Source organism: Aphelocoma coerulescens, chromosome 2 (assembly GCF_041296385.1).
Source record: "Aphelocoma coerulescens isolate FSJ_1873_10779 chromosome 2, UR_Acoe_1.0, whole genome shotgun sequence".
Classification (NCBI taxonomy): Eukaryota; Metazoa; Chordata; class Aves; order Passeriformes; family Corvidae; genus Aphelocoma; species Aphelocoma coerulescens.
In genome coordinates, this window is record NC_091015.1 from 58,332,973 (window position 1) to 58,353,464 (window position 20,492).

Consider the following 20,492-nt stretch of genomic DNA (forward strand, 5'->3'; position numbering starts at 1 on the left):
CAGATGAACTCAAATCAGACTGGGTATATACAGGATACTGTCCAAGTATGCAAACTAGAAGTAGAAAATTCCCAGAAGCTACATAACTCCAGAAGGCAAATAAAGCAGCTTAGGATGACCTGAAATCTTACCTATCCCTTCACCTTGGCAGCACAGTGCTCCGAGTTTGGCGTGCAGCTAGTCAGGATGGTGGATGGGGGCAGCTGACGTAATTGTCCCTGCATTTGGCTGGTTTTAGTTTTCAGGCTCCAGGTCATCAACCAAGGAGCACTCATGGTATCTACACGTAGTTAAAGTTGATGATGCTTCATTAAAAAGCAATTTGCCTGTCCTTCCACCAACATAAACTTCAAATCTCTTTTCGCATATATTCGCACCAAAAAGATCTGTTGGTTACACGGTTTCAGTCTGCCCTCTGCTGCAGGCTCAGCAGGCAGCTCCGTGATGCTGCTGCATGGCCCAGTGCTGCTCATCTTCTGAGAATGCAAACAGTACAGGTTGGCTCTGTCTTACAACTCAGATATTGTGTGTGTGTGTGTGTGTGTGTGTGTGTATACACAAATGCATTCAACTCAGAAAAGTTTAAGCTAGCAAAAAATTAAGAGGTGCCACCACGTGTGACATTGGGGAGACTTAAAAACCTTTAGTAGGAAATAGCAGAGAAACAAGAGCTGGGTAGGCCCAACCTCAGGCAGGCAGTGTAAGGTAGCTGGCATTTACACCTTGGCCTCCCACCTTGCACACCAGGCACACACTGAAAAGCAGGCAGACAGATGGCAAATCCCAGTCAGATGAAATCACCTGTAAATATTGTACCAGCCAAAACACAGGGCAATTATGTACCTCAGGCAGTCTCTCTGTTCCAGTGGAAGCCATCATTAGCAAAACGTGGACATTAACTCATGCCACGAGCAAGTCCTCCTGTCCTCTGCTTTGGCACCAGGGTTGTAGGTCCACAGAGGATCCCACTGATGACATTGAAGCCAGAAGGGTCTCCCACTGCTCACAGCATGCCTGAGGTGGGGCAGGAGAAGCTGGAGCTCAGCCATGGCAGAGGAAGCCATTTGCCCTCAAATTGCGTATGTAACAGCCCGGCAGTTTCTGCCTGGATCACACATTGCTGCTTGTCCCCAACAATTTCAAAAACATCCTTCCAGAGTGAGCCCAGGCCAGCCTGTGTCATGGGACAAAGATTACCTGAGACAAAGGTTACTTCAGGTCAGAGGACAGAAGCTACTTGATGTCAAAAGTTACTTTCTAAGGCAGATTTCCAGAATGAGACTAGTCCAGCCTCTGTCACAGGACAGCAGTTAATTGAGATCACAGGACAGGGCTTGCTCAAGAAGAAAGGTTGCTCGAGCTCACAGGTTGCATGAGGTCAGAATACAGAGGTTATGCTGGGTCAAAAGTCCTTTCAGGACTAAAGGTACTCAAGGTACAAGGTTCTGCAAGGCCGCAGGACAAACGTTAATTTATTTCAAATGTTACTCGAGGCCAGTGGACAGAGGTTACTTGAGGTCAAAGATTCCTCAAGGTCAAGTGTTAATTGAGGACACAAGACAGAATCCTCAAGATCAAAGGTTACTTGAGGTCCAAGGACAGATGTTCCTCAATGGCAAAAGCTCCTCACAGTCACATGACAAAAGTTACTCTAGGATAAAGGCTACTTCAGGTCACAGGACAGGTTACTCTAGGTGAACGGACACTTGAGGTCAAATCTGGTTTGGTGTAAATCTCACCAGTGCTGACAATGACACCATAGCCAAGTCTCCAGCATGTTTTTGTCACCTGCATGCTGTCAGCTGATGCATGGATGTGTCCCACAAGGAGGGTGTGAGACCAGTTGGGTTGCCAAGCCCACAGCCATGTACCTTCTCACCACCTCAGCCTCCAAGGAAGGGGAGTACAGGCAAGCTGCCCACTGGGAACGGCCCTTCCACTGCCCTGCCTTCCCAACAACCCACCGCACCTGGCTGGAAAAAGCACTGTTGGGAACAGGCTACCTTGACACCAGCAAACACTCCAGCAGCTTACCAGCACCAAGAACAGCACTCCAGCATCCAGGAGTGCTTTAACTTGGAAGTGCAAATGCAGGCCGGCGTTGCCATGCAGAACTGCTGAACGGATTAACGGTGAAAGGACTGAAGGGAGTGACAGGAGCAATTTGTGGTGAAGCCTCAGTGCTGATTTTGCAATGGCAGTTGCCTGTTCTTTTCATGCTTGATAGTAAGCAGTTTTTCTTTACAACCTGGTTAATAAAATTGGTGGCCAGCTTCTGGCATGGATTTAGAAACATTAAAACAAAACAGGAAAAAAAAAAGTACAATGTAACAACTGAGATACAGTTGTTGGCATCTATAGGGACTATAATACTCAATTAGGGAAATTAGATGCAAGATTAAAGTAATAATTTGAGATTAACAGTAACTCTATGTTTGCCAGTACATTACTAGAGTTCCAAATTTGAGTCCAAATCAGAAAAATCTCAACTTGTGTATAAATTTTGACTGTCAGAACACAAAAGCATAAGGGAAAGTACTTAGAACAGTGCAATTAAAAAAAAAAAAAAAAAAAACCTAGTAAATTTTTTTTAAATCTAGCAGTACTTAGCTATCATGATAAACACAAAGCCACTTTTCTTTAAAAAAGAGACAGACCATTTCAAATATACCTCTCAAAAGTCATAGTAAGCCTAAAACATTATGGTTGTTACATTGAGTAATGTTAGTCAAAAGCAACAAGAACCCCAAAACCTTTCCCATAAACAATGTAAAAAAGTGGTTTTGAATGTTGCTCTGCTGTGATAGCTCATCTTTTCAAGCACTGAAACTTTCCAAATAGTTTATTTTAACCTATACATAGTGAACTCTTGAAACTTCAGGCAGCTTCACTCAATAGTATACAACCAAAACTCAAAACCATAATTGCTCATCTTAGTCTATTTTAATGTTCTGCCAGGATAAATACATGCCAGAAAACAGCTTCTGAGATGTAAGTCATTTCAGAACAGAACATGTTTTAGTAACAAGAAAGCACATCTCTTGGGTAATGCAGAGGGAAAAAAAAATGTTTTCCAAAGGATTTTCTTGGGATTTTCAGCTACCTGACAAGGGGTGAGGTTGTTTCAGTATGTCAAGGTTCAAATATTGCCTCAATGTAATTTGAAATAGGAGAGGACTCCTTTCAGTCTAATTCAAATTAATCTCACCTATCAGCCTGAGAAGCACTCCAAACAATGGGACAATAGCAAAAGAATCACCATTAACTGGCAGTGTCACATTAGTGGTCAGGAAAGAAAACACTTTTTCCACATGGGCTGAAACCAAGCTAAAAAAAAAAAAAAAAAAAAAAGGAGGAAAGACCTACTAGCCCTGCAACAGTTTGGTATTTCACTGATGATCTGCAATTAGCTTGCTTCCTAAGACTTGTTCTTCTCACTAATTGCACTGAAAGCTTTTATGCAAGATGAAATAAATGCTTGACTTCAAAGTCTCTGAAAGGACATGATTGTAAACTTTTCCCTTCACACAGCAATTGAAACAAGCATGGTATTATATGGTCTTTCTCTAAAAAAAAAAGAAATTGACTTCTTGAGTGCCCATGGAGACTGTTTATCTGCTGTTACTAGCTGCCCTTACAACCCCTTTTCTTGCTACCCGTGCTTGAATATCCACACTGCTGGGAGTCTCATGAAACCCAGCCTGAACATGAGTTCACAAAAACAAACTTGGAATCCAAGTTTCTGAAGGCACAACCTTCATCATTTCCTCCTCATTTAAACAGAGGGAAATACACTCAAACAGCTGTGGAAATAAACACTACCAGGATCTGGATGAGGCTGTTATTACAGAGCAGCTGCAGCTGATACACCTTCACCACAGCACAAACATTCTTGGGGGCCCATAACTTGTTTCCATCCTTTCCAAAATAACATTTGTCTGAACCCAAAGGACTCGAGAGAAACACCATGAAATCAGGTTTTCTAACTGATTTTTTTAATAAACTATAGAAGAACAAGGTAACATTTCAACCAAAGTCATGACAACTGCATGCTTAAAAGCAGATACATAACATATCTCTGGATTTTTCTGTTCTCTTTAGGAAAAAAAAGGAGAAAAACTGAACATAATGCATAGATTTCTACACATATTCAAATAATAGACTAAAGCAAGCAAAAACACAACTGGAAAAAATGTTTTGACAGTAATTCCAGATCTATGAAATTTTAAAAAGGAAGTTTCAGTTCTAAGAATCTTTATGCTGAACCAAATGACTTTTTTTATACAGCATGAAAGTAAGTTTTATCAATTGAGGCACTAGAAACAAACTTACACAACAGCTCAAATGTATCTAATGTGAGAACTGAAAAACCTACAGCCCATGGCATAATAAAAATTTAGAATTTAAAAGGTTGCATTAGACTTGCACTTGCTCACATTGACACAGTGAAATTAGTGGAAAACTACTGTTTTTCCAGTTAGAATAAAATCAGGTTCTGATTGCTGTTTCCAAACAGTTATCTTCCTAGCTTTTTCTCATTGTCCTCGCTCACCTCATGTATTCTCATCAGGGGAAAAAAAAATGGAGAGGTTCTTGTGCCACCCCATTCAGCAATGTTTATTAAGAAATGCAAAGCACCTGTCTTTGTGCAGCAGTTTCATCTATAGTGCTGTATTCCCTTACTCCATCGTGTTCCCCACATCACTGAGCTTCTACAGATTAATAAATTTGTTTAGAATTCTAGTTCTATAAGGGATGCTTATTTCTACCTTTTGATCCACATTTTCTGCAGGGGTTAGCGAGTACTAAAGACAAGGAGTCTTCACACAGTAATCGGAATGATCACACAGCAAGAGGAACTTGAGACAGAAAGAAAGGAGCTCATATGAATACGAATGCTGCTTTCTTTATGAGGAAGAGTATTCATGATCCAGTGAGGTTTCCACCCAGATGCTACAATAACTGGCACCTCTAAACACCTACACTAAAATATACCTCGATATCTTAATCAGGCACTTTAATAGAAAAACAAAGGAGTAACTTTTAATAACACAGGTACTGTGAAAGTTATTCTGTAAGGCCAGAACATCTTGTATGAAGCATTCAGAAAATTAATTGTCCCACAGAACCAAGTAATTCTTATCAAGGGCTAAATGAAATATGAGTCCCTCATTAGACAAGCCTGTTAGGAAAAAAAAAAGGCTGAAAAATGGTTAGCAAATATTTGGTAGAAGCCATTAACCCCAAACTTAGATTCTTCACTATCTTATGTAAAATGCAGTGCAAGGTTATTTATCCCTTGAGATGATGGATCCAAAAGTAAACATTCAATGTGCTTTAATTTACAAGATTTTCTTTTCCCCCCCACAAAAAAAGTTTTTCCACTGATAACAAGCTCCCTGAGGGAATACATCAATTTTTTCAAGGGAAAAAAAGCAATCATTTAAAAAACATAAACTGCAAAGCTCCAGCAATCAATAGTTGCCCTATTTTGAGCCATAACACATTTCCCATCAACATTTCTTTGGAAAACACAAGTTAGAACAACTATTCACTGGTCCTGTAAGAGGACCCTGACCTCCCTTCTTTCACACAGTATCCCGCAGATGACAGTAACCATTCTTTAAAAATGTAATAAATGTATTTCAGTCCAATACACTTCAAAGTCATAGGAAAACTCTACCTGTAAATTTCATCTACCAACACTTAAATGGTTAAATATAGATTCTGTCACAAAAATACAGAATCAAGGAAAAGAGGTGGAAATTCACTTGTAAGGCTAAACTCTTGAGAACTTCTTCATATTATGAAAGTCAAGGAACAAATGAAGCAATCTACAGACACACAAAACACATTTTTATGGTAATGAGAATGCCAAGTGTTTAAACCATTCTTAAGTAATTTATTTCTTTTTACTGATGATTTACAAGGCCTTGATTATTAGACAAAATAGCATATTTTAACTAAACTAAAAAAAAATACAAACCAATGGAGCGTAGAAGAAAATGCTATATGGTTCTGTAGAATATATCACACCCAGTGCACACACTGCTTTGTTTTTCTCATCTGAACCTATTTATTACTTACAGGATTTTTGCGAACAAGTATTTTGGTCTAACCAAAAATGTAGTGTACAGCTTCAGACCACTGAATTAGGCTTGAATTCTGGTATTAGTCTATGGTCTAAACCAGAGCAGTAGATCTTTCAAAGAGTTTAGTGTAATAAAAACTGATCTAGACATTTTGGAGCAGTTAACAAGGGACAGGAGTTATAGCTGCATACAGTTCAGTATGGTACCACTAATCGAAGCTAGAAGTTTTAGTACACTTATTGCCAATTTCTCCCAAATTTTAACAAGCAGAGCTTCTTTGCAGAGACATTATTGCTGATGGTAATAAGGCTGTTGAGGAAAAGGGTATCCAGGTTGTTGAGGTTGCGGATATGGTGGTTGTCCAGGATTTTGATACACAGGTGAGGGTGCATATGGCAGATTATACTGACCATACATGTATGGATTATAGCCCATTGGCATTGGCATCTGGCAATACCTGTGGGGGGGGCAGAAAAAAAGCATGACTGAGTTGAAAAACACAGATGATGTTAATTTGCAAAACCAACTCATTAATAGATAGAAAAAGACATGCAATCTCCACAAATGCTTTCCTTCCATTTTGCTTTGAGTGCAGCAGGAAGTGTGGTTACTTTCAAGGAGCAGATATGAAAACTATTACAATGTGTGGAACAGAAATGCAGACAGAAGGTGGAGTAAAGGCAACCTGCTGGAACTAGAACTGATCTAAATTGATTCTCAAACATTTAATAACATTGTGCATATTTCAATATTTGCTGACAAAGGAGAGCACAGCTGCCTTCAATTCCTTGTGATAACACCAGGAAGATAGAAAAAAGCATCAGAAGAAAGCACACTACTCAACTGGAATTTTCTCTGTACTTTTCATCATCTTGGTATCATGCTAAAGGTTTGAAAAACGAGATATGCCAACACTTTTGAGATAAACACCACCAAATGATTATGCAAGTGTTGGCAATAATCAACAAACCATAGTTAAGGAAATGCAGTCCTATTTTCCTTCTCCTTTAAAGACGATAAACTGTAAACGCCTAAAATGAACCTTCCCACAAAAGGTACAAGCAAATGATTCCTACAAGAGTTACATGAATAAAACTAACAAAAAACCAAAAAAACCCAAACCAAAGAAAAAAAACCCAACAAACCAAAAAACTAACAAACAAAAAAATCCCTTGCCTCAAACAGTAAACACATCTTCAACTGTAACAATAACTAAAGTGTCACACACAAGAAAAAAGTGCTTTTAAGCAACAGGATAACAAAAATCTGCTTAAGTGCTCCCATAACTTACCCTGGGTAAGGGGGATAAGTGGGGTAAGGTGGTCCTTGAGCCTGCGAAGGTGCAGTGCCTGCTGCAGGTGCACTGGCTCCTGGAGTAGGAGCTGGAGCAGCAGCAGGTGCTGCAGCTGTTCCAGAGGGTGCTAATGCAGAAGAGGAACTGCTTGCTGCAGAAATCACTGGGGGTGGTGGCCGTGCTGGTGGCTGTGGTTTAGTCCCCTAACAAGAGAAAGTGAATTTAGCTGGAGCTTCTTTATGGAAGTCTTGGAATCAAAAGCTGTGGTTATATGATTAACAGATTTTTATTTTCATTTTAAACAGACTTTCTATATTTAGTCTATACAGATGATGCAAAGCATCTAGAAGGCAGTAAATTTTTAATTTCAAGTCTATAAATCATGAACATGAATAGTACATAACATACCTCTCTGCAAAGCCTTAAGATTTTGCCCTCTATTTCACTTCGACACATTTCCAACTACACCAGCATATTAAGGAGTGATATACACAAATTACAGATCAGTTTAGAGTTCTCAAGTATCGACTCAGTATTTTCAACCCACTAATTCTGTAGCATGTATTTACCACCATGGTTCTTGGGGCTGGAGTGGGAGTCGGAGATGCCGCTGGCTTACTTCCTGCTGCTGAAGTGGTCTGATATGTAGGCAGTGGAATGGAGGGAGCACTGGGCTCCCTAGCAATGCTTTGCTGCAAATCCCTATTGAAAACAAAAAAGCAAACATGCAGCTTAGTTTAAGAATTGTTTGTTATACACTGCAGCAAGCTAAGCCAAAAAGATGCAACAGAGGAAGTCTAATATTTAAAGCATGATCACTGATAGCTCAAACTTAATTTGGAGCTCAAATCACTTCCACGGAAACCATCCCCTAGCCAACTCACTGATTAACTGTTACATTTATTTTCTAATAATGTCTTTATGTTCTAAGTCAATACTGGGTATAGATCACAACAGTAGCCAAAACAGTAAAAGAGCACAGCAAGACTCAGCAGAATGTTCTATCAACACTAACCCTACAGCCTTAACATTGAACATTAACATAGTAGAGATGTGAGATATTCAGACTCTGCCTTGGTTAGGCAGCCTAACAGCTCCCAAATTACATGAATGCAGGAAGCCAAATAAAGGCAGAAGGGGTTGTAACTCAGAATTTGTTTACAAGCACAATGGCCAAATGAAAAAGAACAACTCTACAAAGGATCAAGTTAGGAGAGGTAAAAATTGAGGGCTGAGCATCCCAGTTGCAACATGGCAAGTACACAGAACAACTGCAGTTTCACTAACCAAAATTTCCGTAACAACTAGTCCTTATAAAAGGCTCTGTGCTTTGCTAAAGAACACCGATTAAAAGGCAAACCATTTCAAGTATGCTTTCCTCTTAAGAGCCTAAAAACCACACTGGAAACATACTATACTAGGTCTGACCTCATGTGGGGGACAATGACAACATCAAACACTCTTCCTCATATGAAGGACAAAATCTGCTTCTCCCTCCAGCATTGTAAGTAACCCACATATAAGCAATGATAAAGTATGAGACTAGAGCAGTCTACAGAGCAGAAGCAGAATACTGATACTTTTCCCCCATCACATTGAACACATGGAAGAGAATCATATGATGAAGCATTCATCTAATTTCTCAAACTAAGTTGACAGCAGGAGCAGGGTGCAGAAATTAGAAGTTCCTCAAAACAAAGAATAAAATAAAATAACTAACAAATGCATGCCAAAAAGAACAGAGAGTGAAATCATAACATGAAACAGATTTGTGCTGAACTGCACACAGGAACAGTAGAGCAGACTTCAAAGTATATTTTTCCACTTATTTCTCCTATTACTTTCCTAGGGGAGAGGAGAGTAGGACTAGGATTAAAGCAAAGAGGCGATAGGCTTAGCACACCTATTCTTCCTTTCTCATTTCATCACGTACCATAATAAACATGTCTCCAAAGACAAATTTCTGATAAATACTTTAACTTTCTGCAATGCTTAAACAAAACATTGAAATCTTACTTGAGCAGTTCATCTCTTTCAGTCTTGCGAGCAAAGACAATGTCACTGCACTTGTTCTGGAATTTCAGCAGGAGTTCTGTCAGCTCATTGTAAAACTAGTGAAGAAAAATAAAAACAGAATATGCTCAATCAATACTTTCAGACTCCATGCTAGCATACTTCTACATATTGATCCAATTATAGGTGTTGTATTATTACACTGCCCAGAACCTGCCATTCCAATAAAGTCTGCTAATATATTCTACTATGCTTTTCAAAACCAAAATTAGTCAGCTGTTTTTGCCCATCCCTGTAATAGCATAGACTTTTATGGGGGTTTGTGTGTGTAAATATAAAAATAGTTTAGGATAACTAAAAAAATGTATTAAAACCAGAGCAAAACTAGATCACTGCTGGCGATGAACTATTTATTTCTGTAAAGCATAATTGTTTATTTTTATTTTAATTTTGTTACTCTCAGTTCCACACATTCCATTTGTACAGCTATCTCAGAGGTTGGGTTTTTTCCCCCTCTAATGAGCTATCAATAAATCAGCAAAAAATATTTCATAAAGAAGCTCCAATTCACCTTCCAGAAGCCCAGATCAAAAAAAGCAACCTAAATACAGCTCTCCTTATTTCTCATGTATGCAGTAACAACATTTAAAACACCAATTTTATAAGGTGATTAAATACCACGGAGAATAGATGAAAGAATTTCTCAGATAAAATGACTCATCTGGGTGCCTCAGCATCATTTACTCAGCTGTAATTAACAACTTATCCTGTTGCTCAGAAAAGCTTACATTTCAGACAGGAACAAAGAAGCATTTCACGGCTCTTGAAACAATCAAAATTCAAGCAACTTGCTGTCCTCGCTTCAGTAGTAAAATCTTCAAAAATGCACCTGTCAGCTACCATGTCTGCAAAGTTTATTATGATTTTTGATTCACATCTCATTGTATAAATAAAAAAAGTCCTTTCAATCCCTTAAACATTGCCATACCTTTGTGCCTTCTTTTAAATTGGCTACAAGTTCCACAAAGTTGTCATTTGCTACAGCTAAGTTCTTCAAGACTTCTTCTCTTAAATTAGATTCGTTGTTTGATTGTTTCATCTTTGAAAAATCCTGATGTGCATTCTTAAAAGAAGAGAACAAATGAACAGTGCAAATAATGCAAGCTAGTTCCATGTAAGATTCTGTACATTTCATTTCCTTTTTCCTGTTATTCACTGCTTCTCTTTTCCCGAATACCTGCTTTTCCTCATCTCCCATCCACACTGGACTTCCACACTTGCTATCTGCCAAGTGCAGTGACCATTATAATGTATATTTCAGAACTGTACATATGCTAACTCACTGGCAGTAGGTATCACCAGTTAATGACCTGTTCTGTGGTGGGCTGCCTTTTAATAATTCTCAAGCTCATCCTGCAGACTATCTTTCCAAGGCTATACTAATTAGGCTCTCTCCTGTACTAACTTCCATTGATATTCATAAAATCATACTGAAAGTCAGTATTTTTAAGAAGCATTACTTCAAATGTGGTTGACATTGGCAAGCTATTAAAAGGACAAGGAAGAGGAAAACTTACAGAAGGATCACCTATTTACATGTCATTTCTTTCAGGAAAATAAAAAAGCAAACTTAAAAAGACTGTTTCAACTGCCAGAAGCCAACAAACTTAACTCCAGGACATTCAAACATTAAAGCAGTAACCATCAAGATTTTTTAAGTATCTTGTGCTAAAAAAATATCCTAATATAAAATCCTTGCTAAACATGTTGTATATGGTCATTTAAGAATTTTTTTTTTTTCCCTACTGGAAAAAGCCTCCACCATTACTCAAGCTGCTATTGTCTTTTCTCCAAGCACTAAGACTTCCTCTTTTGTCCCATGTTTCAGGTACCTGCCTCTGACAAATTAAGACTGAATTTATAAATAAAGGTTGGGAAATTCTATTAAGATTTACTTCAACGAGCTTTGCACATGCTGGAAGCCAAGCACATTGTAAAGAGCAATTAGGAATAAACCAAGCTGTACTTCAGAGACCCAAAATGTCTTCTAGTAGACAGTAAGGGCAGGTCTCCTGTCATCCCAGAAAGAATTAAAATGGAATGAGGGGAAAAAAACAAAACAAGCCCAAAACCTTCTTAACACACCACTTAAGCTTCTTTCAAGGACAAAACCATCTGCAGAATTGTGCCAAGAAAAGGTCCAAGAGAAAGTACACTGGAGCTGTGGGAGAACCTGCTAAACATTCACATTTCTTTCCAGTGAACACAAAGACATCACTGTATTTTTCAGTGATCAAGGAATAAAGGAATATCAACTGACATATGACAGAATAACAAGCAAAACAGACTAGAAAGCAAAGTGAAACTTCTAAAGCACTAGAGAGATGGAAGTATCATTCCTCTCAGTTTAAGAGAAAGGAAAACATGCAAAGTGTTGTACCTGAATGTTTTTGAGAAGTTCTTCCTGCTTTTTTAGGGACTCCTGCACTTTCTGTGTGTAACTTCCATAAATTCTGTCCAACTCAGTCACAGAGATAGCCTCCTCATTTATAGCACCATCCTGTGCAAGTGCAGTCAGGAATTTGCTTGTCATGTCAAAATTCACAGATTTCAGGTCATTTTCCAGTTGTTCTCTCTCCTTCTTAACTTCATCCAGATTGGCCAGCAAAGTTCTTAAGACATTAACAACCTAGGCAATATAAATGTCCTAAGTTAACGGGTTTAGAGGAACTATTGGGAAAGTATAATTTATTAATAACTTGTTTCCATCTTGCACTCCTCAGTGATGCTGACAACATTTCTGTATGAGTGAGAAACCAGGACAAAATGTGACCAAAGAAAGATCTTCAAGCATTTCTCAATCTATATTATATTCTACAGGTTTGCTTTTGCTAATAAGACTGAATTACTACAAAATGTTTGGGTTTTTTTAAGCTGATCAGATACCTTCCAATAGGATATTCTAAGATGGCAGCAAAAACCACCGACTTCAAATAATTTCTATGAGAAAAATAAAAATACTGCTGTAGATGAGCCATTAACTTCTTGGAAAGCAAATTGGTGTAATTGCCTAATACTTTATAATACTGAGCCACATCTTATGTTGTCCCAAGAACCCACTCACTTCCCTAAATAATAAAAATATTCAAAGATTGCTCCTTTTATAATAGTCAATCAGTCTTGCTGTCCATGGTGATTGACTTTGTTCACATTAAATGTAACAAACTATACTCAAGATGATTTTAAACATAAAGGCAACTTCTTTTCCAAATGTTACTTACATCTTGTATCAATTGGGACAGAAACACCAGCAGCTAAGGTTCAGCTTCCACACCAATTCACGTAAGTTTACTTTGTTAGACAACTAGCACTTCTAGTCAAAATAGAGACAGATTTCACTGCTTTACCTCACTTCCCTGTAATGTTTTTGCTGGGTTGGCAGAAGGAATGGCTGCGTTGAGTTCTGCCTCTGGCTTACACAGAAGTGCAATCGTATCCCGGTGAGTCTGATAGCGCTCTTTCACCTGCCCATCTGCTTGCATAGCTTTACTCAAAATATTATGGTAATTGGCTCCCTCTGGGGACAGGAGGAAAAAAAAGGAGTTTATATAATTTCAAAGCTTGTTTCATCCAAGTCTTGCACCTGAGCAGTTTTTGTGCATTTCAGCAAGTCATCATACATTTTCATGAGCCTGCACAATATGTAAGACTTTTATATAAAACTTAAACTTCTACGTTATGTTTAAAATAGTGCATAAACTAGGCACCTATATTAATTCTCCAGTGAAGCATACAAAGGCACGTGAATGAACACTGGTTTGAGCTACTCTGCAGATTTAAACCTCTGTAACTCTGCAAGACTGAGTCAGTGGTTATCCGTCCCTTGTTAGCTCCAAAAAACAACACATTTTAGGCACACAGAAAACATGCTATAGTGATGGTCTTAAGTAGTTTGACTAACTGCTGGGGGAAAAAAATAAACAAACCACCAAATTAAAGAGAAAACACATTGATGGTAAAAAAAAAAAAAAAAAAAAGATGTCAACAAAGAAAAATACACTGAAGTATTTAAGAGGCAACTGCAATCAGATCCTTAGGAGGGTAGCCATCTTTCACTCCATTTGCTTTCTGAAATTTTAGCATTCACGTACACACCAAGGGTGCAAAAGCAGCAGCAAATTCCCTGCTGTCACATCCTCTCAGCTCCAAATAACAGTGCAGACTGCAACCAGGATATTTTAGCATAACCTCCCTCAAACTGAATTTGTGTATTTATAGATAATATCAGAGCACTGAAAACTACTTTAATTTACACTATGGACACCTTTAGAACCCAAAGCATAAAACATGGACTTTACCTGCCCTCAAAGGCTTATAGAGTTCATTGGATGGTGTTCTCTGCCAGCGTTCCTTGAATTTTGTTCGCAGGTCATTGTCTGTAGTTTCTTCTTCATCTAGTAATCTCAGAGACTGCAGGAGTAAAATGTTACATGCATTATAAGCTGTTTTAAACATAAAATAGCTTCAAAATAGGCAGTTAGTGTAGAAAACAGAAACTGCCTATACATCCTTTATAAATTTAATTTGACAAATACAAAGCAGGCATGAAATGGACAAATCATCCAAATTTCTTTAGAATGTTTTCCCAATGCTTCCCCCTCTCCACCAACAAATTTAAAAAAGAAAATATTTGTAAGGAAACATCCACATGTGACAGCACAGTTTTTGTATGGGCTGAACACTTTAATAGCATATTTTGAAAGTGCTATTAAAGTTACAAGCATGTGAATAATTGTGCATTTTTTCTATTGCCTTTTAAAGCGAAGCATCCAGTGGAGATTTTTTAAAGACTGTTTTAGTATAGTGGGTTTTGGGCTTACTTCATCTAAAATTTCTTTGTTCCTTTGCAGCAGTTCAGGCAGATCTTTAATCAGCTGATCAACAGTCTGAATTCCCCCCTGTTCAATCACAGACTTAGACTTGTTCAAAATAGACTGAGGAACAGTATCCCCAGACACATCTTCGATAGCAGCAGGAAGGTTGAGGGAAGCCAACACACTGAAAAAGTCAACGTGTTAAATAAACAACTTTTTTCCTGAAAATAACACTGCTATCCAAACAAACAATCACACAGTCAATTATAATGGAAATGGAGTGCAATGTATGCCTGAACTGAAATTTCAAACTGAAAACACTAAATATATTCCTGGCGTACACCTCACTAAAAACGCATTTCAAAGCTCTTAAAAAGCTAAAGAAATCCTAGTCTTTTAGCACTTACAAAACATGGCAAACATTTTAGGTAGTGACTGACTGGTAGACAGAAGAAACAACTGCCTTAAGTTACATTGTTATCTCTCAGACTGGTATAATTTTTTTATAATTAGTTATTTTAAACAACAATTTTTTTTTTTTTAATGACCACTGGAATATGAAAATCCTTGTAGATTAATGGTGCTGGAAGCTTTTCTGAGCAAGTGTTGGACTCCCAAAAAATGAGTAAAGATGAAGTAAAAATAAATACTACTTGTTCTTAATAAGCTTTCATTTTTAACACTTACAGAAAAGTAGCTCTAAATCTCCCTGTTATGGTTTCAGTTTGCCAGCCTACCATACAGTAATGAAAAAACACTGCTATAATCTGGATATCTGCAGGCTGCAAGGCACCCAGGGCTTACAGGCTGTGCACAACCCCTCTTGAGAAACTTAACAAGAAGCCATATTTACCCATTTGCCAGATTTGTGGCTTCTCTCATCTGGGCTATTGACCTGTTTACCAGATCCGCTTTCCTCTGGTTATAAACGCTCACAGATTGCTGCACTTGCAATGGAACCATCTTCTCAAACAGGTCTGCAATTAAAGTAGTATAAATTACACAAGTTGCGCTATGAAAGTAAAAGCACGCGAACATCTTCACAGCTTTTTTATATAGGTTGTACTACAGAGACTGACCTAAACAGTTTAAGTGACTGTCCTCCTCCTCCCCAAGATGCCTTTAAAAACAAAAATCTATTTTTAAAGGCCTTTAGATTTCAGTTTTTATGGCTGAAATTGAGTTAGAAATAATTTAAAGACAATATATTTAAATCAACTGCAGGGTTAAAAATCAGATTTGCCTTAAGGCTTCATTTCTAATTTTGTTTCTTTAAAGGAAAAATATGGGAAAGGTAAGAGAATAATTTTTTCACAACTCATCTGTACAGCCAACAAAGTAAAATTTTTCAACTTTATGGGAGACCACCAACTAGGTTAGTCCATATTGTATAACTTGGTACTGTCCCCTACAGAACTGTTCCTTCTGAAATTAAAGATTGGTTTAATATAGAAAATACAATTACTGAGAAAATCTTACATCTTTAAGAGAATTGTACATTTCAGGCAAGAATTTTCAACCTGTGCTTTATTACACTTATCATCAAGAACAACAACAACAAACTGGAGAAACAAAACAGCAGTTTCAAAAACACTGCTATACACGTAATACAATGGAAAAAGTAAATGTTTATTTTTGCATGGTACAAATGAACCTTGTCAGCCGTGTGTTTCACAAGGTAACAATTACCCTGTGCACTCCACACACTTCGCTTACCAGTGAATTTCTGACTGAGTGGAACAACAACAGGAGTAGACTTCACAAGACTGGCTTTTCCAATGGACTCCAAATCTTTCAGGTCAGGAACCCGGTCATGGTAAATGAAGTCATTGTCTTTTTTGGCAGCTGCAAGTGCACGGTTGATTTTGTCAACCAGATCTTTAACATTTATATATTCATCATAGCGAGATGCCACCGTTTTGACCAAATCTGCTGCATGCTAAAAAAATTTAAAACACAGTTAAAATAATAGCTTTTCTTTCTCCCTTTCATATATTCTGAAGAAAACAGATGAGCATACAAAAAAGTTTCAAGCTCCATCCTGCACAAAGTTGATAAATGCATAATGGTAACTTTCAAGACGTCAACACGATCATCTTATAGTCTGTCAACTTTCCTGCATATCAACAGATACACAGTGTACATGGATATTCACAATCAGTTGAAGCAGCATTTCACATATTTCTATTCCAAAAGATATGGGGACTTGAAGGAAGTAGTTCATTTTAGCCTTTTTTGTTCTCTGCTGTACTTAAAACATGAGATGACCTTATTCATTACATCTGTATCTGAGTCCCTCTAGAAACCAGATATCGGAGGGAAAAAACTATAAAGACTAAAAAGAGAAATGTGTGCACAATTTTTAAAAATTACTCAGATTGAAAGCAGGATATCAGCAAAAGAACTAGGTATAGATCAGGTCAAATTTTAATGTTTGGAGGATTTTTAACAACATTATGTAGGAAAATTTAGTAACAAATCTGTCATATTAGCTGTACTGAGATATGAAGCCTATGCAAATGTAAACATAGATTTAACATATCAAGCAGTATCAAATTGCCCAAATACCACTAAAATACATCTTTATAAAAGTTACAGAGGTACCTTTCATCTTTCCAGCTGATAATAATTCGATTCATGTGATAAACATGCTCAGCATTTTCTGAACACATTTCATTCTTAGTTATTTGGATTTCAGAACTCCAACTCAGCTTTTCAGGATTAAAAGTTTTTCCACATTTTTCAGAGAAGAAAGTTACTCACCTGTAACCTCCCAATTTCTTCACCAAATTTCTTCTGTTGTTTTGCCAGGATAGATTGATGGTATTCTGCATTGGCCTGCATAATGCAGTGCTTTGCTGCCAGAACAGGAAACACCTCCTGGAAATAAAAATACTGACCAGGGGAAAGTCCAACCACATTAACCACCACAGACAACATGGGATGCAGGAAGAAAAAGGAAGAAGAAAAGGAAATTAGAATCACCCAATTAATAGTTTAGATAGGTTAAAACATTAGAGGTAAACATCAGAGACCATGTGGCTTTGCATGGATTGAATCTTATTTTTAATCTGCTGTTGCAAAATTCTTGGTGCCAATTATTTTAGATGAACTATGATTTAAATTCAAGCCATGAAGTCACAACATTTACTTCAAAGATTAGAAATGCATGCATGTATTAGAAAGGACAGTTGCAAGAACACATTCAAATACCCCCAAGACAAAGCCAAGACAGTGTTCTTAAGAAATGGAGGTGGGTCGAAAGATAGGTCTTCTAGGGTTTTTGTGGTTTGATTGTTTTATAACTAAACAAAGTAATTACACTTAAAACAGCAGGCAACAGGCCCATCAAGAAAGTAACTACAATTATGAAAGGAATGAGCAAAGAAAGAAGACCAGTAACTATTGACATGGAAAGCAACTTAAAAGTCATTTTTAGCCTTTTGATATAAATGCACTTATCTTTGCAGGAGTACCAACCAAGACATGAAGAAAACATTACGCTGCAGCGCACAGTACAGACATGGTCTTAGATCAAGGATTTGGCCTTACTGTTTTATTTCTTAAATCAAGGAGCACTGGAAAACCAGAGTGATGTTTTAAAGACCTCAGTATACAAAGACCTGCTTCTTCACATCTGTGCAAACTTGCTGTTCCCCCAGAGATAAAAAAATAAAATTAAAAAAAAAGGGTAAATTTGGAAGACAAAGCTGTCTGGAAGGCCTTGCAACTGGAGTTCGACGTATCCAATCAACCTCGATGTCACACTCCTGAACACGTAACTGTTCTCAGAGCTGGTGTCAACCAGCAAACCTTATTATGCTCTTTCAAATAATCACTCGACACACTACTTTGCAACTGGAACAAGGAGCAGATCTACAGCTTAGAAAGGTATACAACAACAAAAGATAAAGCAATGGCTTTATTATATCTCACTGCATGTCAAAAATCATAAGGAACGTAATACCTACAATAAGAAACATTCAAGGAACATGAGAAAGATCTTTCTACCTCTTCCAAAAGCAACAGCCTTCAAATGAAGAGTCAAGATTATATTGGGATACTTTACAAGTATCATGGATTGTTTTGGGGTAGTGCAAGAGAAGGCAGGCAGAAGGACAGAAGACACACGCTGACTTCCAGTCATGTTTTTCACTAACAGATGAGTGAACAGTATCTCTGTACTCATGCTGTACTCAACATGAGAGCAAATTTCACATGAAAACACTGAAACTAGAAGCCAATTAGGCCCAAATAGAACGTGTTAGCTTGAAAACACATTTAGTAAGGCATTAAGTTCTAAGAATGCATCCCTAAATAACACCATAAACATTTCAAGTTCACTTTAATGAAATGCATTACAAATAAATGCACTTCATGTAATAAGATTTCACTTATTAAAAAAACCCACACTCTTCTGCCCCTTTGATTCTTCACTGTTTTTCAAATTACAGGTTCATTCTCCTTAAAAGCAGCAATATGCCAACTTTTCTTGAGGACATATATTTTAAGTGTATTTCATTAGGTACACTGTAAATAATAACAGTTATTCACAATAACAACAGATCCCACATTATTTCCATGAGTTACTAACCTTGGGCAAAGTATCTTTATACTGGCACTGCTTGTAAGCATCACCATAGTAATCTGCAGCTTGATTTGCTAGTTTGGCTATGATACCATCTTTCATTTTATCTGTGGGGAGCAGGAGAAAAAACAAAGAACAATTAAGATCAGTTTTTACAACTGAACAGGTGATTATTTCATCTTCAAACAGAAATAACTGCATTTTAAGGGTACAGCTTTACATCACAGCTCAAAGGTGGGATTCTTCCCTCTTGACATCCAGCAGCAGTTTCCAGAATTTCTACTTCAATCATGACACCAAAGGTTACATCAGTTGTACCAGAAATCTTTTGGCAGATGCAAGCATTTACGCAGGATTAAGAGTGATGCTTTACCTCAAACCAACGGCAAGCTGCCAATAAAAACCACAACAATCCCACTCACAACTCTGGCAGCTTGTTCCCAGCCCTTCCCTGTGCCAGCACAAGCACTTGTGCAGCCATAGTCAAAGAATTTAGCTGAAATCTACTTAGCAAAATAGATTTTATTTTCAGCAGGATCTGTTCCTAACCCAGTTCCACGTCAGGACTCTGAAAAACTGCAACAGAGGAGAAGGGACTGGTCCTTTCCATTGCAGTCCACACCACTGTTAGCTTACAGCAACTATAGAAACAGCATTCCTAGACATAAATAACCACAGTTCCTCAAAGCCATATCCACTACTTCCTATCAGTGTATGTACCTATCTGCAGTGGTATCCCCTGCCTCACATCCTCACCCTGTTCCTGAAGCCAAAACTGTTAGAATAGGAACATTCTTCAACTCTCTATCTCCTTTTATAAAGGACATATGCATTACTGGTAGTGCAGGCCAGGGATTATCTTTAGCTCCTTTTATAAAGGAGGTAACCTCCCGCCTGCACCAGCAATTCAGCCTTCCAAGAGAAGGCAGGCAATCAATGCAAACATTGGCTGTCTGCTCTAAATAGCTGCCCTTACAAACAAGCACCCTCTGATTCAGGGGACTCTTAGGTGCTGACACACTGGTAAGCATGATATGGACTATGGCAAGATTAGGAATTTTGCAGAGTATGCTTAACCGCCAAAATTCAACCAAAAGAATTCCCAAGTGGTCTGCTCATACCAGCATATTCACATATCAATCTACCACATTTCAGACATGAGCTGTGACGTAATGTATTTAGCTTCTATGAGGTAAACATGTTTGAGGTATGCCAGAAAGACCTTTTCACTGTGGAACAGGATTTAGAGGACAAACTGGGAGAAAAGAGCTTATGAGATCTATCACCTTACTTCTTTCCTAGAATGTTCCTGTCTGGTGCACTACATATTTAAGAAAACCAAACCACACAAAAAACCTAAATAACTTTTCTTTCTAGCCCCACCAAGTGTGCAGTAGTTGCATCTTCCTTCCTACAGCTGGAGCATTAGGAAAGGAAAAAATACTGGTGTATTAACTACATTTCCATTAAAAAAGAAAATGTTAGAGGAGAATCATTTGTCCATGCAGACAACTCAGAACATCTTTCACCACCAGAAGCTTTAGTTTTTAATCAGATATCTTTAAAATATTGCAGCTACAATGCAAGCCTTGATTCAGAACAGCAAACATGCAGACTTAAAGACACTTAAA

General features: G+C 37.9%; 1 protein-coding gene across 2 annotated transcripts in view; it reads right to left on the reverse strand.

The window, feature by feature from the left end:
- Window positions 1-3,973: 3,973 nt before the first annotated feature.
- PDCD6IP (programmed cell death 6 interacting protein) overlaps window positions 3,974-20,492 on the reverse strand; it is a 30,429-nt gene continuing 13,910 nt past the window's right edge. Inside the window, exons 6-18 of one of the 2 annotated variants that reach the window (XM_069007700.1) lie at window positions 18,868-18,968; window positions 17,037-17,153; window positions 15,990-16,212; window positions 15,127-15,250; window positions 14,280-14,457; window positions 13,758-13,869; window positions 12,807-12,976; window positions 11,840-12,088; window positions 10,388-10,522; window positions 9,403-9,497; window positions 7,956-8,088; window positions 7,384-7,589; window positions 3,974-6,549 (exon numbers count right to left, since the gene is read on the reverse strand). In XM_069007700.1, coding sequence (XP_068863801.1) covers window positions 6,381-6,549; window positions 7,384-7,589; window positions 7,956-8,088; window positions 9,403-9,497; window positions 10,388-10,522; window positions 11,840-12,088; window positions 12,807-12,976; window positions 13,758-13,869; window positions 14,280-14,457; window positions 15,127-15,250; window positions 15,990-16,212; window positions 17,037-17,153; window positions 18,868-18,968 — 2,012 coding nt within the window. In that variant the 3' untranslated portion in view covers window positions 3,974-6,380. Of the gene's footprint in view, window positions 6,550-7,383; window positions 7,590-7,955; window positions 8,089-9,402; window positions 9,498-10,387; window positions 10,523-11,839; window positions 12,089-12,806; window positions 12,977-13,757; window positions 13,870-14,279; window positions 14,458-15,126; window positions 15,251-15,989; window positions 16,213-17,036; window positions 17,169-18,867; window positions 18,969-20,492 lie in introns of both variants that reach the window. The other variant, XM_069007699.1, reaches the window with a different exon arrangement.